Genomic DNA, 26,824 nt, shown 5'->3' on the forward strand with positions numbered 1-26,824 from the left:
GCAGCCAAAACCTCATTATAAACCCAAATGTTTCCTTTTCCCACACCGACAATCAGCAAAACCAAGTGAGTTTTGAAACAAATTGCATTTTATTCTTTGCAAATATTTGCAAGCCACAAGATTTGTCAGAAAAGTTGTCCCAAAAGGCAAGAGAAGGAAGAGTTAAAGCAGAGACTGGGCCACCCCTGGAGCAGTTCACAGAGCAATTAAAGGTGACAAAGACAGGAACAAATGAACTGCAGCACATCCAAAAAGAGCATTAATAAAAAACAAATGAGTATCTAAAATATTTTAAACCCAGTGCACAAGTGATTCTACCTATTTGTGAAAATGAACCTGAAATAAATGAAAACTTGCAAAGTTCCAGGCTGTGACTGGGGGTGCTGCTGATGCTGCAGTGATGGCTTGACAATGAGTGTGTGCTGTAAATCCTGTGATCCCTCAGTCCTGCCCACTGGTTAATTAATTCCTGCAGGAAGTCACTCAGCCAATCAAGGGGGTAAATGTAAATATTCATCAAATCTGGTTTCCTTTGATTAGCTCTCTGAGCAGTTGCTGTCTGTATTTTTCCATAATGACGTTCCAAATTTTCCCCTAATTCCCACCAACAGTTTTCTCTCCAAAACACAGAAAAACATGGAAAATATGAAGCAGTGTAAGGAACCATCCCCAGCTGACACCCTGGAGTGCTGGATGCTCCCAGTAAGGACTGGATCCACCACCACAGGACTCAGCCTGGGAAGTGTCATGGACTCAATACAGCAAACACTGCACAGGTTCAGCACATGGAAGAGCATCATCAACAATGACATTTAATTAGTGTTAATTTACTCCTGACTTACCTCGATTTTGTTAGTTTACATTTGACTATACACACAGAACACAAAAAAATGCTTATTCTGGATTCAAATATTACCATTTTTAATTGAGAATCCAAAAGACTCAGCCAAAACCCCGAAGAACTGAACCTTTACAAGTTCAGTGACAGCTGAGAAAATCCTTTTGGAATTCCCCTTGCCAGCCCCCAGTGAATGCTCACACCAAGGCAGCACAAAGTGCTGGCAGCACCCTCCAACTTCTGCCACCACCAAGCCCCACTGAGGGCCACAGGAGCAACAGACAGGAGGGACTCTGAGGGGGAAAAAAAGAAAAATCCAAATATCCAGCCCAGATGTGGTGCTGGGTGAGGGAAAGCCAGGCCTGGTTCCAGTGGATTCACAAACACAGAGTCTCCCTCTCACACCAGTGCCTGGCTTTCCAAGCTTATAATGAATCATTATCAACATCCAGAGTGTTTTCTGGAAGAAAATGAGCCATCATCATCCTGTTTGCTCAGAGCCACATCCCAAATATTGCTTTTCACAGTTCACTGCCAAGTCAGGGCACTGCACGTGGAACTGAGCACGGAATTAAAGGTGTCTAAGAAGAACAGAAGCAGCACAGAGGTAGAAATTTTCAAAGAACTAAACCTGAGTTACACAATTAATCTCTACATACCTGGCACGACAAACACACAGCAGCAAGTCCATGGTTTGGGGTGTTTTTGCAGCTGGAGGTACCACACTGCCATGGGAATGAGCTCCTGGTGTGCCAGGCTTGGCCTTGGCCCTCAGCTGAAGTCGTCTGTCCTTGCTACACCTGCCTGGAGCCTGGCAGAGAACAAGCAACCAGTGCCTCATGTCTTAGACTTGACTAATTTAACATCACTGTGAAGAAATAAAGAGTGAATGATAAAAGCTTCACAAGAAAAAAAAGTGTTTATGTGCACAAGCACTAAAAAAATCTCCATTGCCATCACCAAAGTGCATTCTGAGAGGGGAAAAAAACAATAAATCAGTGCCAAAAACTGCCCCAGATTGGCACCCAATTTGTGGAGCACAGACAAAATAAAGACCAAACCAAAAAAAGAAACCTCCCCACAAAAAAGCACTGCCTGTAGTCCTATTTTATTGGGAAACTTTTGCTCTTTATAAGGTGATAATGTGAAATTTTACTTTATGATCTCAAAGGTACAATGAAATAATTAAAAGAGACTTTTCCTTCCCTTTGTCACAACAAGTACTATTTAAAAATCACCTCAGTGGGGTGTCATAGAGTCCATCCCAATCCCCTGGACACCTCCACTGGTAAATTAACCAGGAATAATTTGGGGAAGTGATTGAAGCACACTGAAAAGAACATGACAATGCTGTTTACCCTCTGACCTGTGCACTTCCTATCAACAGTTTAAAATGTAAGAGTTCTGAAGTCAAATGGACTGAACAGATGAGACAGCTTGTAAGGAACAGACACTTCCCCATGGGGTCCATCCTGGGAGGCAGCTGCAATTCCAGCTTCTGCACATTCCAGCGCTCAGGAACGCTCAGGCTGCTTCTCTCTTCCACAGTTCTTCAGCAAAAAGCTGAGAAACAGCACAAGCAGCAAACCTGAAGGACTTCAGCGAGTTAGAAACAGGGATTCTCAGCAAACCACGTGTAAGTGTATTATGGCCAACACTCCACAGCAGGTGAGTGCTATCTACCATCCAGGAATACTGCAGCAATCTCTGCTTATTGGGATTTTAGTTTGGTTTTACTTTCCATCCCCCTTCCTTCACTGCAGTGGGAATTACACAAGTCCAGTCCCAAGTGCGTCCACGTGGATTTCCTGGTGTCCCACGTGGACCTTCCCTCCTGGTGTCTCCTGGCACCCCCTCTGCAGGAGCAGCACGGGGAGCTGGCTGAGCCTGGCTCCTGGGGTGCCAGTGTGGCTCCTGGCAGAGGGAGCAGGAGCAGCACTGAGCAGGAGCCCGGGGGTCACAGGCACAGCAGCGGCGAGCGGCCGCGCTCCGAGTCCTCGGCGTCCTCGGGCATGCGCGGCAGCAGCGCCGAGCGCGTCAGCCCCCAGAACCTGGGGGGGCTCAGCTCCTTCCTGGTGGCCGTGAACTTCCAGCCCATGTGGCTGCCGCAGATCCTGCACTGAGCGATGGTCCAGGCGTACCTGCCCAGGGCACAGCAAAGCCAGCGTGAGGGAAAGGCCTTGGAAATGCTGCAGCAGGAAACAGCCCCAGCTGGGCTTGGGTGATAATCCCCAAAGTGGGTGTGGGTGACAACCCCAAAGTGGGTTTGGGTGACAACCCCAAAGTGGGTGTGGGTGACAACCCCAAAGTGGGTTTGGGTGACAATCCCCAAAGTGGGTGTGGGTGACAATCCCCAAAATGGGTTTGGGTGACAATCCCCAAAATGGGTTTGGGTGACAACCCCCAAAGTGAATTTGGGTAACAACCCCCAAAGTGGGTTTGGGTGACAACCCCCAAAATGAATTTGGGTGACAAACCCCAGCTGGGTTTGGAAGACAACCCCCAAAGTGAATTTGGGTGACAACCCCCAAAATGGCTTTGGAAGACAACCCCCAAAGTGAATTTGGGTGACAACCCCTGTTGGTAAACTATGTTCTGACCACATTCCACAGCTATCAGATAGTTAATTGTTTACATTTCTTTTCTGAGGCTTCTCAGCTAGAATGGGAGAAAAATCCTAGCAAAGGATTTTTCATAAAATATCATAGCTACAAACCCCCAGCTGGGTTTGGGTGACAATCCCCAGCTGCATTTGGATACCAATCCCCAACAGCATTTGGGTACCAATCCCCAGCTGCATTTCCAAAGAATCCTCAGGAATCCAGTTCCCATCTAAAACCCTGCAGAGCTTCAAAAAATGAAGCCAAAAGCCCCACAAACATCCCACCCCCAAAGCCCTCTATTGCCTCTTCAAAGAGAAGAAGCAACCAAAGCTTTTTATTGTCCCAGAAAGGCTGAGGGCCCTGAAGAGGGGTCACAAAATTTCTCAGAGTAATTTATTTAATGGCAATGAAAGTGATTTTTGCCCTGCTTTTCAAATAACAGGGACTGCTGCACCTCTCACAGCAGCAGAGCTTTTCTCTAACAGTTTTATGAGGTAGAACATGAATATTTCAAAGCCATCACAGAAGAGCTGAGAAAACACAAAAGGATGAGCAATATTAACTCCAGATATTAAAAGTCTCCAATTTTCTTCAGGGAATGTTAAAATGTGTGACAGAAGTGCCAGACATCCTCCAAGTCATTGCTCAGTTCTATGTGATATTCCAGGGAAAAAATCCTGGATGCAGGACTTGTTATTTATTTGGCAAACTTTTACATCCAAACACTTAATTCTATTGCTGTCTCAGAGAGGCAGACTCATTATTAATTATTTATTATTAAAATAAAATCAAAGATAATCAGAACAATACAAATGTTATTAATTTTTAGTTTAATGTAACATTTATTCAGGTTTTAGATATAAAATGTATTTCAGTAGAATAAATATATTTATATATTCTGGTTTTCACTTGCACTAAAGCTGTGTGAAAACAATTCTGAAAACAGTTGTACTTTAAACAAAACTACACACAAAGAAACTTCCAGACAACTTGGTTTAAACAGTTTAAATTCTAGACTATGTTTTAAAATTGCAATATTTCCCCATTTAAAAAATATTAAATTCTGCAATATTTTTGGTGATTTTTCAATTTTATTCTGTATTTTGAATATAACTCAATTTACTTCCTTATTTTTTGTATGAGAGAAATGATGACATGTGCCTAAAAAACTCAACATTTACTATTCCACCCTCCCAGAAATAGCCAATTAGGGTAATTTTCTAATAAAATATTGCTGCTCTTACCCAGGGAACCAGCTGTGCTCTGTGGAGGGGCGGCCACTGAGACTCAGGTTGGAGGCTTTATACACAGTGAGGGTTTCGTGGATGTATCCATGGGGATTCACATAGGCTGCCATGGGCCCACACAGGGAGAGGCTACAACACAAAAGGAATTTGGTCAGAGAGCAAGGAAAAATTTAAAAAAAAAATTAAAAAATAAAAATAAGGAAAAAAAAAAAAAAAAACGCCAAAAAACCCATCCTCAAAGGGTGGCAAATGTACACAGAGGAAAAACTGCCAGCTAAGTTTAAAATATTTCAACAGAGCAAAAAATCCCCACTTTTTGTAGGGGGAAAAAAAAGTGCCTTCAATTATAGCATCAAAAACTGAAAGAAAATAGATGCTGATTTAAAATAATTCAGAAAATGCATGCTGATTTAAAATATCATTGCTCAAATTTGCTTAGAACTGCAGAAAATACACGACAGACTCATCCTGTGTGTTACTTTAAACAGCAAGTTTCAAGAAAAGCAGGGAAAATGTAACTTTAGAAGTAAGCAAAAATGTTCATTTATTGCACCAACTTCTCAGCACCTTCTGTTAAAAGTTCATCATATTGACACAGCAGGAATTGTGGTGTCTGCAATCCATTACTTGATTAGAAGAGAAGAAATGGCTTTTAATTACCCCACAGCTCCTTATCACACTGATAAAGAAAAACTGTGGGGAGTCTTTGTTAACCCAAAGCATCTTTAACCTTCCCATTATCAGAGGGGATGGGCTGGTGGGAGTTCATCAGGATTAAAAGCAGTGACAAGGCTGACAGAAGCAGCAATTATTTGGGAAATGTAATCGTTGTTAAACATGGGAAATATTGTGTAGGGCAAATAAAGAATGGGGCCAGTTATCAGGAATAACCTTCAATTCTTCAAAAAAAAGGGATCACAACATTTATTGGCTTAAATAGGAACCTTCCCTGCATGCCAACATCCTGAGAGCCTGTTTATATCCTCTAATTAGTGCATTTTAATTGGCTCTTGTGGCCTGTTGACACATAAATGAAGTGCTGAGAAATAAAATTTGGGGTATCAAAAACTTTATTCAGAAATATCAGGATGAAAAAGTCTTTATGTGACACATTTATATTTCAAATTATTCAGTGTGAGGTGCTGGGGGTGTGGCACAACACCAATTTCTCTTCCAATAAACCTGGAAATGCTGAGATTCCCAAACTTTTTATTAAAAAAGCTCAAATATAAACTCTCTATAAATATTTACTTAAATTTCATTGGAGTTGTGGCAAACCCAGCAGTTTTAAGACTTATCCCAGCTTAATCTGCTTTGCTGGGCTCGTGTTTCTGACCTAGGAGCTGCCCCAGATGAAGAGTAATAAACTCACCTGAATATTTCATTCTTGGTAGTTATTTCTGTGTCTTGGCATTGCTTACAACAGAGAGATGTGCACTGGGAAAGAGAAACAAAGAGGGTAATTGCATTAATTTCCAGATGCTTGTCAGCAGTGGGAAATAATAAAAATGTCTCTCCCTTTCCATCAGGACAGACTTTGGACCAATTGTTTTGTTCAGCAGTTACTGATGGGGGATATTTTTTCTATGCATTTTACTTATTAAAACATTAATTATTATCTAAAAGACATAATAATTTTCATATCATCACCTCACAGAAAGGTCCACACACAGAGAATTGGATCTGACTCCACAAAGATAATAAATGAGCCAGCCTTCTAAGGTCTCTAAAGGCTAATTTAGAAAAAACAACCTTTGCTCTTCTGCAATAGAGCACAGAAAAGGCAGATGAGACAAATGCAATCATTAAGTCTTTCTTAAATTTGAGGGTACTGTAGATCAATGGGTTTAATTTCCTCACAAAAATAGGTAAAACATATTGATCTCTCTCCTGGAGATTATAACAGATTAATCCATCTTCTGCATTTTCTACAAAGTAGAACCAAACAATTCATCACTGACACTGCCCAGAAAAGCAGCATTTAAATCAGCTCAGCAGAACACTCCCATTCATTTTCAGCACGTACATTACTGTACATCTTTTTAGGGGTAATGTCTGTGAAATTCCCCAAAATGAGCCACAGGATTTTGGAAGAAAATGCTGCACTCCGAGACAGTGCTCTTAAAACCTGGAGTTTGTGCTCCTGAGCCCCCTGAGCTGTGACACCACACACTCAAACCACTCCCTCCTCTCTCCTCTGCTGCCTTCAGAGGTTTTTGTTGGATTTCAGCTGCTCCAGCTGGTGTCCCTGGTCGTGCCCCACTCTGCTCGCTGGAGATGAGGAAGGACAAGACCTCTGCTGCTCAGATCCTCTCCAGCCCCTCCTGAAGCTGCCCTGGCCCCTCTCTCCTGCCAGGGACCTTCCCCAGCTCACTCCCAGGCTCTCACAGCACTCAGAGTCCAATTCAGCCACTCTCTCATCCCATGGCTCCACTTCCAAACCTCTCTAATGACTGCAATTAGCACTCCAAGTGGAATTCACAGTGCTACACCTGGGAGTCAGGCACACTCCCTAAAATAAGCTTTGGTAACTGGGTTAACAACAGGGCAAGCTGATAAAAACACAGTATTGTTGATAAAAGTACAATATAATTCACTGGTATCAAGGGAAAATTGATCAGCTCTCAGGATCAGTTTTATTATTGGAAATTATATTCTGAACAAGCCAGGGCATCCTAAAGAACTCTGGATGAAAAGGACTGGATTGGATAAAAATGCTGCTAAATAAACTGTAAATAATTACAATGCACTTCCCATTCTGACACTAAGAACAGCTAAACACATTTAGTGACCAAAATGTCACAGGATGAAGAAGAAAACACCTTTTGGATATAGGCTAAAAAGTAACTTTAACTGGAATTTATGAGGCTAATTTAAGTTTTCCTGTCTCTTTGGAATTTATGGAAAACACAAAATTAGTGAACATGAACAGTTCTCAGCAGCACTTGAGTATCAGGGTGTTTTCAGAGTTTCAGCTCAGAGAAGACAAGTGAAATTTAGTCTGAGTACAGCCTCAGGCAAACACCTGCCCATTTTGTCTCAGAATTTGGAAGAGATGTTTTCTGTCTCCTTTCTTTACATTTCTGGTGCATGATTTTGGGAAGAGGATCACTATTAAAATGACCCTCAGGTTCATTTTTCCCCAGGAACAGGCAAGAATTTAATGACACTACTTTTTAGGCAAACAGGCAAAACTCCCACTGCTCTGTGTCCATTAGACAAACACAGTATTGTTATTTAAAAAATATAAATTATTATAAAGAACTGTACGACACAAAAAATAGAACATTTAGAACATTACAGGATCATGGCAATGGAAAGAAAGGAAAGGAAACAAGTTTTTGAACATTTTAACAAGGAACTGCCTAAGAAAAAAATACGTGTCTTTTGTAAAAAAAATCTGTTTAGCCCAATCTTTAGATTTATGCTCAATACTACAAAGATTTTGCTACAAAATCCACAAATTTCCATGCTAAAAGCATGCTTGATCGTGGTGTCAGTGTGGGGCTGTGATGGTTGTTAACAACACTGGACTTCTAGCACCACCTCTTGGCTAAAAATGTGCTGTGCCACACTGAAATACTTCTAACTAAAGAAAATATAATTATATAGTATATATTATTAATATAATATTATTTATGTCATATTATTAATATAATATATTATAATATCATACAACTTATATGCTCTATATAATAAATGTTAGATTATATTATATATATTGTATGACATACTGTATATTGTATATTCTGTATTATATATTATATATAATATGTTTTTTCTTGCTGCCAAACACAACCCAGCACTGAGACATCATTTTCCTTTCGAGTAAACTTTTGAAGAAATAACAGAACACCCAAACTCATCCTCTGGAAGGATTAGCTGGAAATTCCATCATTTCTGGAAGAGATTGCAACAGTCACTCCTGTTTTTCTGGCAATTTGATGGCAAATAAAGAAGAACTACTCACTTTGTTCATGATATCCAGCTCACAGCGGAGCCTCTGCACAGCACTGCCTATTTTGAGCAACTGGATACGTAAAGCATCATCAATGGGCAGGCAGGCAGCAACTCTGTAAGAAAAATCTAGAAATGAGAAAGCAGCAGGTCTGTTAGAATTAACAGAGAAATAAATCCAAGTGTTTCTATTTACTCTACCACAGGTAATTATCTAAGCTGTGGTCTCTTAAGAAATTAAAATAATTAAAACTGTGGGTTCATAAAAGCTCCTACCTACTGGGTTTGATGGAAGAGATTCATCTTTAAGGTTTTCATCCCACTCATGGAGCTGCCTCTTGACTCTCTCCATCAAGGTTTCCTTTTGTTGGAAGAAAAGCCTAATTTAAATACACAGGTATTGCTGTTTTGTTCTTAGGAAAAAAACAAAAGGGAAGCAAAATGTAGAGTAAGCTCTTTTCCCTAAGTGGACAGTAGTTTTTAATTAAAGAATAATTAAAGAATCACTTTGTAGCTGCATGTTTTAACTGGTTTTGCTCTGAGACAACACAGAAGGAACCAGAATCTCTTTATCCCTCCCAGACATTTGCCCTAGGAAGGAGGGAACAACCACAGTGAGGGAAGCCCTTCCTGATCTTTTCACTGCATATAAAATGTTGTAAAATGAGAATTATGAGCCAATAAAATTAAAGCTTTTCTATTATCCCATACTTAGATATTACAACTATAAAGCTCTCTGCAGGTTATTTGATTTAAGGGTGAACTTACAGCATCATAGAGAGAGTACAGCCAGGGGGGCCAAGATGTCAAACTTGCACAGTGGAACTTCCTCTGAAACCAAAGCCACAAATATTTATTCTTTAACAAAAACAGATTTTAGGGACAGCTGTTTTTAAAACAAATAAAACAGGGGAGACAGACCTGATTATTTAAAGATACAAGTAATTATCCTCATCAGGACCAGCACTTCACTGTGAAGCTTCCAAACCCACCCTCAGTGCACTTTCAGATGCACTGAGGGCTAAGCCTCCTGAGCAGGACAATACTTGGATTTTATCACAAAACCTGTCTCTGCATTAGAGGTATTTCTGATGTTTAGTAATAAAAAATTATGTTTTTCAAAAGTGTGTCCATCTGAAATGGAGACAGTTGAAAATTTAAGTGCTATTAACAGTGCATCTGTTCCTAAGTCTCCACCAGCTGTCTCTGGAACCACCAAATTTCCACCAGTGTAATGTTATTTGTTTAATTAAGCAATTTTCTCCAGTGATTTCTGAACACAAATTGAGAGCTTTAGTTAATAAAAGTCTAAAAAGCAGCACACAACATAAGTACATTGCTTTTCAAAGGAGGAGCTCATATTGCACTGCAAATTTGTACAAATTCAATTTTCATCTCCCCCTTGAGAGCAACTCTCCTCATTTACAAATGACACCAGTAGAGAGATGGAGGTCAACAGGACAATTGCCCTGCTCCACATCTGCATCCCAGGTTTTTCCTGCAGTGGGCTCACTTCATTTCAGCTTCACCTGACAGAGTCAGCCTTGGGAAGGGATCTCCACCCCACAGCCCAGAGTTTCTGGGCTCATTAACTCACATGAACTTGGTCAGGAACTCTGAGAATCAAGAGCTCTTTGTTATCAATGGAGTTTTTTAATTGATTTTGAGGGCAGAAGAGTTCAAAACCATTGAAGAAAAAAGCAAATCCAAACATGAGTCGAGTTAACAGAACTGTATTAATTTCTGGAGGTAGTTCCAAAGATCTCTACAGAAACAGAAGATTCCAAGGTAACTTCTCTGTGTCAATGACCAAAACAATGGAATAAATAATAAATACAGATATAAACTGGCACAGGCTGCCCAGAGAGGCTGTGGATCCCTGGAAGTGCCCCAGGCCAGGCTGGACAGGACTTGGAGCAACCTGGGACTGTGGAAGGTGTCCCTGCCCATGGGATGGATGGGCTTTAAGGACCTTCCCAACCCAAACCATTGTGGGATTCCATGAAAAGCAGGAGGTTGGAATCTGCCTTCCCTGCTGTGCCTCCTCCTCTACAGATGGAACTGGATACTGATTCTCAAGACACCACCAGAAATTCAGACAAAAAATACAAAACCAGAACAACCAAAGCTGCAGAATAACTTCTCACCTTCTGGTACTTCTGCCACCACTGCCTGATGGCTCTGTCCTGCCAGGACGTGGGTTTGGAAGAGGGGAGCACGTGGGACCTGCTGAGAGACTGCAGCTGCACTGCTGACATGGTGGGAGGCAGCACTCGCTCAGGCAGGATTTGTACCTTAGCCTGCTGGATGCTGAGGAAGCAAACAAAAAGATGAGGTGTACACATATTTTTTAAATGTTTTTTTCTAATACATGCATTTTTAAAAATGGATTTTACTGCTTATGGGAACAAAGGTTGGTGCAATGAATTAATCACTCCACAGTACTAGAGAATTTAAACAACCCATTCCATCAGAACTTCTTTTATTTTAGAGCACTACAGATCTGTTGGGATTGTGGTGGACAGAAATAAAGACAGATTGGCAGTGGCAGCACAGCTGAATGTTCCACAATCTCAGCACTATAGATTTAGATTTTTGTCTCCTCAAGTTACTTTTGGTATAAATAATCAGCTCTTCCATCTTAATACCTCAGTTCAGCTGAAATGCACTTGGCTATCTTCAAACCACAAAAGCTTCTGTGCTCAGCCAGAGGTCAGAATCAGCAGAAATAGGATACAGGCTCTGATCAGATTTTAATATCCCAGCATCAAAGGTCACCTTTTCCACAAAGACCTCAGCAAATGGCTGAGGCTACTAAGAATGCTGTCCAGCAGGAAAGACTACATGTTTTATCAGCATTATGCAGCAGAAATCCTGAAATATTGAGGGTGTGTCATTAATGACAATTATTGAGGGGTGTGTCATTAAAAATTTCTAATGCCAGCACTGAACTGGTAACTTACAATAAATTATAACATTATGTTGTGCCAAAAGTACTCAGGAATCAGAAACACCAAGAATTATGGAAATGTTCTTCTTGCTAAGGATCTCTGGACAGCGAGTTCCCAGGAACAAAGCTGCTCCTGCTGCTGTTGCTGTCCAAGCACTGCCACCGTGTGTCCAAGCAGGGCTTTTCCTAAGCTCTAACATTCAGAGTCTGTTATTTGGAACCAAATGTTAGAGAGCAAACTGCACAAGTATTCTTCATTGCTTCAGCTGCAGGTCACAAAAGCACAGAAATGCTGCTCCCAGGCTTCCTTCCAAAGCAATGCTGAATTGCAGGATACAGGTGAGGAGCTCTACATTTACAGATTTGGAGAAATGCTTCACAAGCCTTGCAGGAAATATGACAGAAGCTCTAGCAATTGTGCTAAGAATTGTCACATGCTCCCAGATCAATGCTGGAGCCTGGAGCTCTGGCCATGGTGCAGGGCGTGATGCCAAGGAGTTGAAAATGAGGGAAGACTCAGCATGTTCTTACTGGGTGTTCAGGATGTTGATCACTTTTAGAAATGGAAAAAGGCATTAATATGTTAAAACTAGTCAGAAGAGCTTCTAAATATCCCAGCTTTCAAATGGGAATATAGAAAATAAGACCATACTCCTATAAAAGTTGATGAGTACAGAATTAACTGCATCCTTTTCTTACCCATCAGACTGTGTTCGTATTTCAAGCACCTTGAACCTCTGTCTTCCTATTGCTTTCACCTTGACTGTTTCAACTCCATATTCCTGCTCTTCTCTGTAGGCATAGATTTCTGCTGTCGTTCCAAAATGTGCTTCCCTCTCATGTGCATTACTAAGAGTAACAGAATGAAAAGATTAATTCAATTAATTAACCCGCTCCAAACAGCACTGCTCATTCAGACTCCAGTCTGCCTGCACTGACTGTACATGACTGGTCTGATCAAAAAAACAATTTTTGGTGAAATACCTTTAATTAATCACAATAATAATGTTTCCATTATAAAGCAATTTCTCTTGTTTTGGTTGGTTGGGTTTTTTTGCCAGGAAATTTGATTATATTTTAGGGTCTAGATGTGACATTCTGGGAGCACAGGGATCGCCAGTGTGTCAGCATTTCAAATGCAGACACTGAAAGCACACATTCTTTGGATTGACTTCGTAACAGGAACTGTTCCCACCTCCCACACAATTAATCCATAGTAAATTGCAGGGGGGAAGAGGGAGGAACATTCCCAACTTCTTCTGGCACTAATCAGCTTTTCTCTTCTCCACTTTTCTATCACCTCCTGTCTCTCAACTCCACTGTGAAACATTTGCCAGTGCTTGTTAGTTCACACACAAAACCAGCAACAATACAGCTCTCAAAACAAGAATGACTTCCACATTTCAGGTCAAGGCTTATTCTTTAACAAGATGGAACAAACAGTTACTGAACAGAAGAGGATGCTCAAACAAGGACGCAGATCAGCACTTGCTGTTTCTCCACACAAACACAAGATGCTGTCAAGCACCTACACTGCCATTACATACTGGAAGACAATTTCTGTTAAACAATTTCAGCTTGTTATCGAGCACAGAACTGACGCAACCATCTGCTTTTGCTTTAGTATCCACAGAAACTGTGCTAAAAAACATGCTGCACACACCAGCAACCCGCCCGTGGCTTTTACCTGTATGCAAGGACAGCAAAGGTTCTGTCTTTCTGAATTAAATTCCGCACCATGCTAACCTCTTGGGGGCGGAAGAGCTGCAGCGGCAGCGTCTGGCCGGGGATCAGCATCACCATGACCCGGGGCAGCACGGGGATCACCTGGCAGCTGTCGTCATCGTGCACCGTCCTGCCGTGGAACTCCTCCATGTCCGAGCCCAGGTACTGCAGGGAGGGAGGTCGGGAAGGTCAGGGAGGACAGGGACACCACGGGGAGGACATGGACACCACGGGGAGGACACATGGACACCACGGGGAGCACAGGCACGGAGCTGCTCTGGGGGTGTTCAGCCTGCAGAAGGCTCCAGGCTGATCTAATGTGGCCTTCCAGTATGTGAAGGAGCTAAGGGGAAGATGGACAGAGATTCTTTCCAAGGCATGGATGCAGGGAATGGCTTCTCACTGACAGAGCTCAGGGATGGATGGGATATTGGGAAGGAATTCCTCCCTGGGAGGGTGGGCAGGCCCTGGCACAGGGTGCCCCTGGATCCCTGGCAGTGCCCAAGACCAGGCTGGACAGGGCTTGGAGCACCCTGGGACAGTGGAAGCTGTCCCTGCCCAGGGGGTGAAACTGGGTGCCCTCTAAGCCAAACCATTTTATGCCCTCTAAGGTTTTTCCAACCCAAACCATTTTATGATCTTATGATTCTATGAAAATAAAATGAAGTTTGTGGCTTAAGAACATTACACTTAAATTATACAAGCCCCATCCAAATCCCTTCAGGATACACTTAATGGGCAATATATAAAAACATACCGTATGTGATGTGGGCAAACTGGTATCAAAGTTAATGATGTTTGGCTTCTCAGCTTCTTTACTATCCTGGTCTTCCACTTCCATTTCATTGTCATCCTCTTCCTCGCTCTCTACTAAGAAGCACATAGAGAATATTGTATAGGAATCAATCAGCAAAGACTGAGATACTGAGGAAAAACCTGAGAAACAGGGGAATGCATTCAATACTCCCAGGCTACAGCTTTGCACAGGGAAATAAACCAGAGGGAAAATTTCCTTGTTGTTACAGCAAAATCATCATTCTGTAGAAAGGGCCAAAAGCTGATAGTTTATTTCTGAAAGCCTAAAGAACAGCTTTCCTTGGAAGAAAACAATAAACAAAGGCTGTCAGTTCAGGTTTTCACCACAGTGGTGCTTCCTTATCTCAGTTCTAAAGGTTTTCTGTCTGCACACCAGGACGCCAGATCACTTCATTCCTTGCAGGATGCTGAGTGAAGTGTCTGAAGCTGCACAAACCTCAACAATCCAACTGCAAGTGAGTAAGAAGCAATGGGAAGCTCTGTGTTCACACAGAGACTCTTGCTGGTATTTTAGACCATTTAATTGCTGTCAGCCTCTGCTGTGTGTACACCAAACACAAACCCAGCTCCTGAGGATGCCAATCACAAGACTCTGGGGGATTCCAGATACAAAACAGCATTTAAAAACTACTGCTTCCTTCCCGTTCTTCAGCCAATCCTAAAGTAATTTTCAGGCAAGAGGACAATTAAATAACCAGTCACTGCATTAATTGACCCTATTTCTTTGAAGACAAACATTATTTATACAGCATGTTATGCCTAAACTACATGTTAGCATAAACCAGTCTCCAGGTTTCTTACACCAAGAGCTGCTGGGTAATGGATAATCCTGGTGGTGCTGAAAAACATCATTTAGACCTTGAAAGCTATTACAAGATGGGAAAAATAAAATTACAATAGCCAGTGTAGTTGCCAGCCTTTGCAATTAATATCTTCTTAAAAAATAGTCCAGAGATGAAAATATAAAAAGTGGAGGGGTTCTCTCATCCTGAAGGATTCTGCAGGGAAATCTCAAAAGAGAAAAAAAAAAAAAAAAAAAAAAAAAGATGCTGCAGAAGAAAAGAATTTTCCTTCAGAAATGGGAGCACCACCAATTTCACTATTTCTGAGAGCAGGAGTACAAGAGAACAGTGCAGAAGATATTAAAAACTGATTTTAGAGGACCTTTTTTCCCCTCTTTGCCCTCCAGACACATTTGTTAAATGCTCCCACAAACTGTTTAGTCACTGGTCTTATTTCTGCTTCATCTCACTTATGTTTTTTTTAAATAGTTCATAGTTTACAGAACCTGCTCTTACAGATCCATCCTATATTGGATTTAGCTCAGCAAGAAATGATCCAGCACGACAGGAAAGGAGGTTACAGACTCTCTTTGGTATTGCACCTAATTACAGCCCTTTCAGCAATGAGACACCATCTGCCTAATGACTGTTAAAAATACTCCACATCTATATGAAATTTATAATACTCAATTAGCAACCCTAGCCACGAACAATTACAAAATGTTTAAGACGTCCAAAACAGAAATTATTTTGTTTAATGTGATGGAGGGGAAGAGCAGGAAATTTTTGTTTGGTTCTGGGGCATCACTGCAGGATGGAGAAGGGGAAAAAAAATAAAATATTCTGATTTTTCCGCGTGCTCCCATCCGGCTGCATCCATCATTAGCAGTTTTAACAGGCAGAGGCTGTCCCACTTGTTTTTCTGAACGCAGAAGGAATTAGCAGCAGTTGATTGGAAAGAATTGTGCCCTGCAAACTTTTGCTGGCTGCTGCCAACAGCGCACAGTGGCTGCTGTGTGGTGCTGGCTGAGGCACGGCGATGACTCATTTCACTGCAGCAGCACCAGGCAGCCCAAAACACTGAAACCCCGGCGCCTTCCCTCTCCTCCTCCCTCTCAGCTGGCAAAACAAGCTCAAGCTTTTACACCCCCAAATACTGGGTTTTAATTTATCCTTAAATCCCAGGATTAGCAGCACCTCCAGCACACAGGAAGGAGGGAAAAGCAAGCGCTGAAGGCTGCCCTGCATAACAAAAAAATCACATTTTCCTCACGTTGGTTCACTAGCACAACCCAATCCACTCTCAGTGCCTTTGTGCAGAAATGAGAAAATATGGACCTCATTTAAGAAAAAGGGACAAGGTTATATATAGGTCATATTGAGGCTATTTTAAAACTGTATTTCCTAAAATATTCAGGAAATACCTTATATTAAGGCTGTATTCCCTAAAATATTCAGAAAATACCTTATATTAAGGCTGTATTTCCTAAAATATTCACAAGATAACTTATTAAGGTGATATTAAAGGTGTATTTCCACAACTATTCAGTAAAATTGCTTACATTATGGTGATACTGAGGCTGCATTTCCTAAAGTATTCAGGAAATATTTTTTTTATTATTTAAAACATACAGAGCTAAAGAGCTCACAGAATTTCCTGCCATGGGAAATGCCACTGGCTCCTGGCAGATTTCCTGCTCCCTTCTCCCCTGCACGCTTATTCTGAAATAATCTTTCTTTCCAGTTAAGCTGCTTCCCAACACGTTCTATCTCCTGTCAGTGTGGAGGCACCACACACAAAAAATTATGCATATATTGCATATTATTATGCAATAATTATGCAATAATTCCCTGGGTGAGGAATTGCTCTGATGTGTGTGACAGATAAGCCGGGCAGCACGCGGGATCCAGCACTGCTCTCCACCCAGCACCTCTGCTTATTTTCACTGGAAAACAGAGCAGAGAATTCCTAAAAGAACTCGGGTTGTGCTCGGGCTCTGGCCTCCACAGAGGTCTGTGCAGTGCCTGCCTTGCCCGCTCTGCTGGGAGCCCCACGGCGCCTCTCACCCAGCGGCTGCACCGCACATCCACGGCCTCGAAGGAGCATTTATTTACGGTCTCGATGGAACATATGCGGCCTCGAAGAAACATCTACGGCCTCGATGAACATCTGCGGCCTCGAAGGATTTGCAGGAGCCCGCGGCGCCCCGGGCCAAGGCTCGCCCTCCGCCGCCTCAGCGCCCACAGCCCCGCGGCAGCGCCGGCCCTCAGCGCTCCGCACACCGCCCGCGGCCCTCCCCGCCTCGCCTTCTTTAGCTTCGCTTCCCTTTCTCCTTCCTCTCCTCTCCGCCTCCGCTTCCTTCCTTTCCTTTTTTCCTTTCCTTTCCTTCCCTTCTCTTTTCCCTTTCCCCCTCCCCGCCCCGCCCGCCGAGCCCCGACCCGCTGCCTCCCCCACGGGTGCCCCCGGCCCGGCCCTCACCGGGCACCAGCTGGAGGTGGTTCCCCATGTTATCTCGGGGCTCTCCGCCTCGGTCCTCGGCGGCCATCGCTGTTTACCCGGAGAGCAGGCTGGGAAGGCGCCGGGGCGGGGGCAGGAGGCGGGCGGAGGAGGAGCCCGAGCCCGCCGGAGCCGGGCCGGGAGCCGCGGCCTCTGCCGGCATGAGGGCTCCGTGCTCAGCGCCGGGGCTCGCACCGATCGTGTGCCCGGGGAGGGGCGGCCCTTCCCGCCTGAAGGGCTCGGGGGGGACAGCGGTTCTTCCTCTCCTCACGGGCACGGCCGTGGGTGACAGGGTAGAGCCGCCCCGGGTGGCACCTGCGGGAGTCCCCAAAGCGCTTCATGGCCGGGCTGTGGGAATGGGAGAGGGTGTGAATAAAACCCGCGGTGGGTTAAATCTCATGGGTAAATGGCTTGAGAAGAAGCTAAACACAATATAAGATAAAAATTTATCCGCACAAGGTTTGGAAAGGGCGTAGCAAAAGACCAGGGCGGTTCCGAGGGCACTGGAGCATCTCTGCTGTGAGGGGAGGCTGAGCTGGGGCTCTTCAACTAGAGAAGAGATGGCTGGAAGGGGATTTTACCCGTGCACACACATTTTAGTAATTTAGTTATTAAATTTATTAGTTACAGTGCCAGGAGGATGGAGCTAGGCTCCTCTTGGTGGTGCCCAGCAATGGCACAAGAGGAGTGGGCAGAAACTGATGCCCAGAAGTTCCACCTGGACATGAGGAAAACCTTCCTTCCTCCCTGCTCAGATGCTCAGAGACGGTGTGAAATCTCCCCCTGGGGATATTCAAACCTGTCTGGACACAATCCTGTGCCCTGTGCTCCTGAAATTTGCCAGCAGGGTCGGGTCCTGGTGTGAGGTTGGTGGCATCAGCAGAAATGGTTAACGGGATGCAAACCTGGCTGATACACCCTGAAAAATTCACTGCACCTGCCTCTACTGCCCAAGTCTCACACAAATCCTCTGTCTCATCATCCATTAGCATTTCCTTCCCCTTTAAAAACCCTCAAAAAAGCCATATAGTGCCCTGGGATTTCTCTCTAATAAAATGTTGTATTTCTGTTGCTGAAATTTTTATTGCATTCTTTGTTACAAATCACTAAACCCATACGGTGCTCTTGAGCACTTCACAATTCCTCTATCTCAGCCCTGTTTGTTGTTTTCTTCCTAAAAAGGCTTTTTTTTGTTGTTACTCAGGGGAAAAATTCTGCACTTTCTGCTTTTCTCTTCAGTATCTCCCATTTCACTTCAGCAATAATATTCTCCCTGCATCAGCGACAGAGCAAACCAATGATTAGCCAGCAAGCAAAACACTAATTTTTATATTTTTTAAAATGAGAATTAAAGTGGTTTCGAGAATCACATTTAAAAGACAAATAGCACTGTAATTTCCTTACCATCATGGGTAGAAAATTCCCAAACAATCATTATCTATACTGACCTGAATGGGCCTTTAGAGCAACAATCAATACCACATTTGCCAAATGAGCCGGAACATGCCCGTGATGATACATTAAACATTTATAAAATACAATAATCACTTAAATGATTAAGTTATGATTCCATGACTTCTTCTGCATTCTTTCAGTGTAATACACATAATTGCAGGGTATTGCATCTGATAATTCACCATCATAAAAAAAAATATTTTTCTTGCCAGGCTGGCCAGCTAAAGAATTAAAAAATTATGAGCCCCTTCTCCAAACACTAGGATTTTATTAAGAAATATTATTATAAATATTTAATTAATTTTATATGCTAAAAACATTTTTATTTATCTTGGTTTTTAACTAAATTGCTGGGGTATATTTGAGTCACACTTTTAAGCTCCACATCACCATCAGGACATTTACTATATGCTTTCAGGTATAATTAATTTTGAGGGTTTTAATTCAACCTGCTAGAAAACTCATTTAACATATAAATATTGATATTTCTTATCACAAAAAGCTTAATTTGAAGAGTCGTTAATCTCACCCCCAGCACGAGGTGTTTTCCCAAACTCAGCCTGGGAGCACTGGAAGTTGTTTCCTAGAGGGGCTTCATCCCCAAATTCATCTCCAGTAGCTGGGAATAATTGCAGAGTTGTTCTTGGTTAACCATTGAGTAGTTTGGAGTCAGAGGATGTTAAATCACCTTTCCAGAAGAAAAAAGAAACAAAGGGACAGGAATGTAAAGCATATTAAAATGCAGCTCTATTTAGAATTTAATGTAGTGTTAATTTAGTGTTAATTTAGTCTCCATCCTCATCCATGCTCGGGATGAGGAAAGCAGAGCACGGAGTTCTTGTTGCCTCATTGCAGGTGCAGTTCTCAACACGAGAGTTTGCAAACCACCCCCAGCCTCCTCCTGGTCAGTCACCACTGAACAGATCATTGCTCTACCAAAAATACAACTCTGCCTCCCCAAAATATGCCATTTGGCCAGTTTCTTATTTAACTTTTCTTCCCATTTTCCTGCTCCTGACTACCCCCAGGAGGGAAGCTGTGTGACTGGTGAGAAGATGAAATAAGAGGAACTAAGAGCAGCTCTGCTGACAAAATCTTCCCGTGTGAAATTCCAAAGCTCCTTTCCATCCCTCAGCTCCCTTCTCTCTCCACACTGGTTGAGAAAAGAAATTGTCAATGTTTAAGCAGCCAGTGCACTCCCTCGTCCCCACCTACACCCTTGAATAAAATGGAAAATTCAGAATTTCCCGATGTTGCCGGGAGCAGAGGCACTAGATGGTGCTGTGACATCCCCTTTCGCAGCTTTGCTCTGGCAGAATTATTCAGCTGGGCTGCTCCGCCAGCTTTGGGGCTTCTGTTTTAGGGGATTCACTGCGAGCAATGGAAAAGTTTGATCTACACCATTATCCTTTTAAAAGAGGAGGTTTGACCGGGGTGTTTAAAAAGAAAGCTGGATAGTCTAAAGTGGTAAAAGTTCTGTGCACTTGTGCCATTGATTTCTGCCCTGCCAATAAATTGGCTCATTGTCCACCCAAACCTGTTATTCCAGGCACAACCAAGCAATCTCTGCAAGTATTCCAAAATAAAAAGTGACTCCCCACCTCTGGACAATTAATTAAACACTGACAGTGGAAAGCAGCTATAGGACAGAAAGGAAATCTGTACTTCAGACATGAAAAAAAAACAGTTACAAAATATACATGAAGCCACTTTCTTACCAATAGCCAGGCAGCCCCAGCACTGAACACACTTGTCATGTCCACATGGCCTTGGAAATTCCTGGCTTTTCAAGTGACCAGCTGGCCTTGCTACTCCCTTTGTCACCACTTTGTTGCACAAATTTGGGAGATGTGTTACCTGCCAGTCCCCAGCAAACAGGGAAAAATTCCTTCTTTACCTGTTGAAGCAGGCCAGCTGCTGAGCTGCCAGCTCTGCTCACAGTTATCAGCTGTGCCATCCCAAACCCACCAGAGCTGCCCGTGTCAGTATCAAATGTACTCTAGGAGGGCACAAATCACAGAGGAAGGTAACTCCAAAAGCATGAAAATCAGAGATGAGCAGCACTTTTCTAGAATAAAAGAGCCTGGGCAACTGCAGGGCAGTTCCAGAGCAGGAGAGGACCAGTTTATCCCAGGAAGCTGACTGGCATATTTACAATTCCTGTTCATATTTGCTGCCTGGGTCAGGCTGGTGACAAAGGAGCAGCTCTGAATATGCAGGAGGCTCCAGACAAAGGGCCCATTAGCCAGACGTGGCCATTACTATGCAGAGAGGCAAATTCTCCTGCCAGAGGAGCCTCGCCAAGCAACAAAACTATTTGGCAAGTGTGCAAAACCCATATTCCACACAAGTGACAGACAGCATGGCAGGGAAAGCAAATGGGGCTATAAACACAAATGTGGTTCAGTAAAGGGAAGGAAAAGTGAGGGGAAAACACTGTAACACTTTCTGGAAGGGGACACCAAGGCAAAGAGACCCTTGAGGAATATTTCTGTAAATGCAGGGCTGCCCGACCCTGCTCCCAGATCACCTGAGATGTGTCTGTAGCTTTGAGAGGTGCAGGTTAGCACAGATTTCCTGTATCCATTGCAAAGAAGATTGGCCAGAGATAAGGGTTTGGTATTCCCTTTAATTTTTCTATCACAAAATTTTTGGTCATTTTCTTGTTAATGGGGTCCCGAAATTTTAACCAGCATAAACAAGAATGATTCCAGTGAGTTACAAGCTGTAACACTGCTTTTTCCTTCTCCATTGTTCCTGCTGGGTCTGTCAGCAAGTTCAATGTATTTATAGCTCAATGTATATATAATTCTGGACATTATTTCCCAGGAAGATCCAAGTAGCCCTGTGTGAAGAGGAGTTTATGCAGAGCTCACTGCAGTGATCCCTACTCAGTGCAAACAGTGTTGGTTTTATCCCTGTGTATACTACCCAACAAACTGTTCCCATATATTATGTAAAATCATGTAAATGGCTGTATATACATTTAGGTAGAGGCAGCTTGCTCATAAATCTCACTTCAGTTTAAAATACAGAGCACTAAGTATGAGCTAGAAATACTGTTTTTCTTCCACTGTGGATTTAAAGCAGGCTCCTTACATTATCCATGCAGGAAAACCACTCGGAACTCGGGGAGCTTGAGGAAAGTTAATCCAGCCACATTTACAACATTATCGGCCTTAATCTTGGGAATTTATCCAGGAAATTTGTCTTGGGTAGGAAGCCCAGTAACCTCTGCAGATGATAGCAGTGAAAAGCTCAGGGAGGGAAAGAACACAGAAAGGCTTGGAAATCAAGAGCTTTTGGGACTTTTTCATATGATAACTTACTAAAATTTAGTAGAGACTGAGCACACCATGTTTGCAGGCTGCTTAGTTAGGGTTCTCCATTTCTTGGGCTGAAATACAACAATTTTTAACATCATTCCCCAGCTCTTTTTAATAGTGCCACCAAGTATTGCATCACTCCAATCCAGAGGTGGTTGCACTGCAAAGATGAGGGTTAAAAAATACATGCTAAAATGTACTGGACATAAACTGCATGTAATGGTCAAAAGCAGCAAAGCCTGCTGGATTTCTGCCTCAGGCAGCAGAGGAATGCACTCTCTACGTGTGCTCTTAAGCTTTTGCAGTTCTCATTTTCATAGAAGCATAAAATGGTCTGGTTGGAAGGAATGTTAAAAATCCTCTCATTCCAGCCCCTGCCATGGGCAGGGACACCTTCCACCAGCCCAGGTTTCTCCAAGCCCTGTCCAGCCTGGCCCTGATGTCACACACATTCCAGCCCTGCAGATCCCTGACCTTCCCACTCCTCTCTGTGGCCTTTCCCAGTAGCAGACCCTGAATCTCCTTGGAGGTTTTCTCCCAAATTTGCCCTAAACCAGGACACTGCATCCCCTTGGAACAGCCCAATCCCTTTGGGAGCTGAAAAAAGCCTCAGAAATGTTCAGATTCCTCAGCTCCCCCACATTTCAGATCCTTCCAGCCGCCAGTTTTGTGTCTGCTGGAAGGAAAAAAGGATCTTACTGCGAGGGAAGCTCTTGTCAGATCGCCTCTCTCAGGTACAAAACTGCTCACAGAGCTGTATTTTCTCTTTACCAGCATAACCAGCACATCAAGAGGATTCCCCTACCTGAGAGAACGTCCCAGTGAAACTCTGAACTCACTAACAGCCTGAAAGGGCTTTGGAAAAAGCAACAGTGAGACCCTCCACTGGGAATGGCAGGGAAATACACGTTCAGAAACATGGAAATTCTCACTCTGCACAAGATGTTTCAGATATTTGATTTCCAGTGCCTTCAGAGGACTACCTGAATATTTAACTGGCATCAAATCAGCTCTCAACGGAGAGGTTGCTTGTGCCTCTGCATTCTGAGAGGTAAAAAATAACTCAGTAATCAGATTTTAAGCTGTTATCTAATTGCAGAGAAGGTAGCACTGCAGAAAATCCTTAGCAATTCAGTCCTTAAGAGTTCTCACACCAAATTTTCACTTTGTTTAAGGGCAGATGTGCACAGATTCCAGAAGGAAACAGATGTTTTCATCCCATCTGAGCCCCTTCATGGGGGTAATTGCCTGTAAATAGTGAGGTTATTAAGCTATTAGTTGACTATCACTACCCACCAAGCATGACAAATTCATCAAAGCAGAAGTTCTACCACAGAAGTCCCACTTAAAGTTCATTTCCTCCAAGGGCTGAGTGTTTAAGGAGATTTTCAGCAATAAATCATATTTTGTGGGCCATTCACCCAACAGGTGATTTCCTACAATGGTCTGAATCACTGGAAACTCTCCATTTTACAACACTTAATACTGCCTGAAAATTTGTCATTGATTTCACACCTCACAAGTTTTAAGATCCTCAAGAAGCCAACAAACTATTCCACAAGGAGCTGACCTTCATTTAATGACCTGCCACGATCAGTGGAAATAAGAACAGTAACAACCAAACTGAGATATAGATTTGCCCCCTTTTCATTCATTCTATTCCATATCATTCAAATTTTGTAGGTTCTTACATGGTTTAAATATGTAGATTGTCTAAATGTGTATTATACAGCCAGGCATGTTTTCTTCAGAGCATTTTTAAAATATTGTATCTTGTACATGTAATTTTTTTGGTATTTAGTTACACTAGAATGGAGGCCAATTGATTTGGCCTTTGCCTAAATTTCTGAAAATTTAATCAGTCAATTCATCTTTTATTACTAATATGGACATACAAACAATTTGCTAATGGTTCTGGAAGATCGTGGCTGGATGGAAAATTGGATGTATTCTCTCATTTTAAATCTCCTATTGTTTTGTTACAGAATCTCACCACCCATTCCATGTTATGGAAGGCAAATCCAAGGCACAAAAGGCGTGAGACTGCTGGGAATTAATTTCCAAAATCAGGTAAAATGTCATTCCATTGTTCTTTTGTAAATCATCCCCCCAGCACCTGTAGCGGGAGGAAATGAAAAATGGGACAGACTATTAAGCTAAATGGCCCTTTGGAAAGCTGGAGTGAAAGCTTTACAAATGATGTATTGTGGGAGGGCAGCTCAGTGTTTTCTGTGGTTTCTTTATGGGTTGTTCTTCCCCCAGATAAGCTGGATTGAAATGAGAAGAGGCCTGACCAGACATGTTTGCACTGCCTCCATCATTAGGGCCTGCCACTCCACTGGAAGAAGACCAACCATTTTCTCAAACACAAAACTCAGTAATTCCCTTTTAATGCCCTATTTATTGGGAGCTGGAGAAGGAGCCTGGTGTCCCCTGAGTGCCTCTGCCTGTGCAGGCACAGGGGCCAGGATCGACTCCTAACCCTGCCCCATCCCAGAGACCCTTACAGCTCCCAGGGAAAGGCACTTCCTGCAGAAGTGACAGGTGCCACAATGGGATTTTAACCCTGCCAGCCAGGAATGCTGCTCCAGGAAGGTGGGCATAACTCATGGGTTTCCCTGCTGGACACTCCCTGAGTGTGCTGTGGCTGATTTACTCCAAATCCAGTTCTCCGTGCCCTAAAAGCCACTGGGACAACTGGTCTGAGCATAAAAGGTTCAGTGGTTTCCTGCTGCAGCCACCCTCTTGCTCTTTCCAACCATTTTTGGGAGTAGTTTTGCAACATCTCTCAATAAAGCTTCTAAATGCAGTGGATTCAGTGATGTTTTTAAAGATGAGTTTCTTTCATTTTCAAACCCAAGAGATTTCCTTCCATCTTCTTAGAATGGGTCAGAAAGGGACAAATTGTACATGGAACAGCTTTGCTGATCTTAAGGCATCTGGGAGCTAATTTCCAGGGGAAATTCCAGCTGGCAACTGCTGTAGGAGTCTGTGTTCAGCCACACAAGTGGGTTGAAAACAAGATGGTAGTCCAGCGTCATTTAAATTCAGCCAAAAGAATGCAGTTCTGGGTGCCATCATTAATTCAGTGTATCCTCTCCTCACCCCCTGGCACTTGCTGGGAGCTGAGCAAACAGCCCATGGAACAAACCTGCGCTTCCCTGGGAGTGGCAGAAGCCAGGCTCAGCCAGAAAAACTGCCCCATGCAGCAATTGTGTCACCCCTGAGACCCCCTGGCATCAGGAACACTGCAGAGCTCCCTCCTGACCAGAGGGGAGGTTTGGTTAATTACAAATCAACCAAAGGCTGCTGCCATTCAATGCAGATGTTAATTCAGATCATGGCAGAGCTTTCCCAGAGCTGCAGGGAAAATCCTTCCCCTGAGTGCAGCCCTGGCCCTGTCACAGCTCCAGCCTGGGGAGGCACTGGGGTCAGGCATGCAGAGGGAGCACTGGCCAGTGTGCTTTTCCTTCAGAGATCGTTTGATTTCTTTAATTCTGCTGCTAATTGAATTGTAATCCTTTGCTGTGAGGGTGGGGAGGCAGCAGAGCAGCTGGGGCTGCCCCTGGATCCCTGGCAGTGTCCAAGCCAGGCTGGACAGGGCTGGGAGCAGCCTGGGATCATGGAGTGCCCCAGTCCCAGGGAGCTGGAATGAGATGATCTCTAAGCTCCCTTCCAACCCAAACCATCCCCTGGTTCCAGGAGATCCCTGCCCGGGCTGAAGGAACAGCCTGACCTGGATTTACCAAACATTCCACGTGCAGAGTGCCTGGGAGGAAATCATCCCTTCCACACCTCGGGCTGGGGCTGACCAGGGGGAAAATCCCTGCCTGAGGATGGCCTGGCCAAAATTTTATCCCTGGACCAACTGAGTCACCTGGATAAAAAGGATTCAGCCTAAGGACTGTCTGGATCTCCTGAAGCAGAATCAAAAGCAAAGAATCTATTCCATTGACAAAATAATTAAACCATTAATAACTGCACGCATATAACTTTGGGAACTGAATGATATCAATTAAATTCAATTACCATCTGCACAATGCTTTGAGGACATAAAATGTCATGTAACTCCAAAGAAATTTTAGAATTAATCCTATTAATCCTATTTTTAGGATTTATTAATCCTAAAATAGTTTTTGCTGCATTAGCACACTGTTAAATGTGGAATTCACTAGAAGCAAAGGCAGGGGTGCTCCAGAGATTTAGGGAGGTTGGTAATCCCTTTGTGTGAAAAAGTGAGGGTTTTTTACCTGAAATCAAGTTCCAGCTGAAACTGGCAGTTACAGGTGAATCAATATTGATGCCATTTAAAAATAACCCTATTCCTTGTATAGCTATTGATTCTAGCAGGAGCGACTAAAGGAAGGATATACATAAATATACCCAAAAAAAGAGAGAAAAGTTGGATATTAATGTCATCTTATATCATTGTAGGCACTAACATGGCTGCAAAGTATTGATTACCTTAAAAGCCCCTCATAACTAAAGAACTATTGACTTAATATTTTCTCTAATCCTCCATGAAATTTTACAGTAAGTCCTGATGTATTTTCTGTTAAGAGTTTTAGGGCTCAACTATATCATGTACTTATCTGGAGTGTCAGCCCTGGGGCTTACACTGCAGCTGA

General features: G+C 43.1%; 1 protein-coding gene and 1 long non-coding RNA gene across 8 annotated transcripts in view; one reads left to right on the forward strand and one right to left on the reverse strand.

The window, feature by feature from the left end:
• Window positions 1-66: 66 nt before the first annotated feature.
• The window catches only part of CRBN (cereblon), a 42,577-nt gene continuing 15,819 nt past the window's right edge, over window positions 67-26,824 (reverse strand). For 2 of the 7 annotated variants that reach the window (XM_064433126.1, XM_064433123.1), the window contains 10 exons: window positions 14,078-14,190; window positions 13,283-13,485; window positions 12,295-12,444; window positions 10,793-10,955; window positions 9,414-9,476; window positions 8,922-9,006; window positions 8,659-8,774; window positions 6,061-6,125; window positions 4,686-4,817; window positions 67-2,979 (listed from right to left, as the gene is read on the reverse strand). In XM_064433126.1, the coding sequence (XP_064289196.1) occupies window positions 2,796-2,979; window positions 4,686-4,817; window positions 6,061-6,125; window positions 8,659-8,774; window positions 8,922-9,006; window positions 9,414-9,476; window positions 10,793-10,955; window positions 12,295-12,444; window positions 13,283-13,485; window positions 14,078-14,161 (1,245 nt within the window). In that variant the 5' untranslated portion in view covers window positions 14,162-14,190 and the 3' untranslated portion in view covers window positions 67-2,795. Of the gene's footprint in view, window positions 2,980-4,685; window positions 4,818-6,060; window positions 6,126-8,658; window positions 8,775-8,921; window positions 9,007-9,413; window positions 9,477-10,792; window positions 10,956-12,294; window positions 12,445-13,282; window positions 13,486-14,077; window positions 14,191-16,985; window positions 17,280-17,397; window positions 17,701-19,399; window positions 19,559-26,824 lie in introns of those variants that run through there. The other 5 variants (XM_064433124.1, XM_064433121.1, XM_064433120.1 and 2 more) reach the window with 5 other exon arrangements.
• Window positions 20,299-24,996, forward strand: LOC135308229 (uncharacterized). The gene is made up of 3 exons (XR_010368767.1): window positions 20,299-23,247; window positions 24,182-24,266; window positions 24,459-24,996. It is a non-coding gene; the product is annotated as an uncharacterized LOC135308229 (long non-coding RNA).

Source organism: Passer domesticus, chromosome 9 (genome assembly GCF_036417665.1).
Source record: "Passer domesticus isolate bPasDom1 chromosome 9, bPasDom1.hap1, whole genome shotgun sequence".
NCBI lineage: Eukaryota > Metazoa > Chordata > Aves > Passeriformes > Passeridae > Passer > Passer domesticus.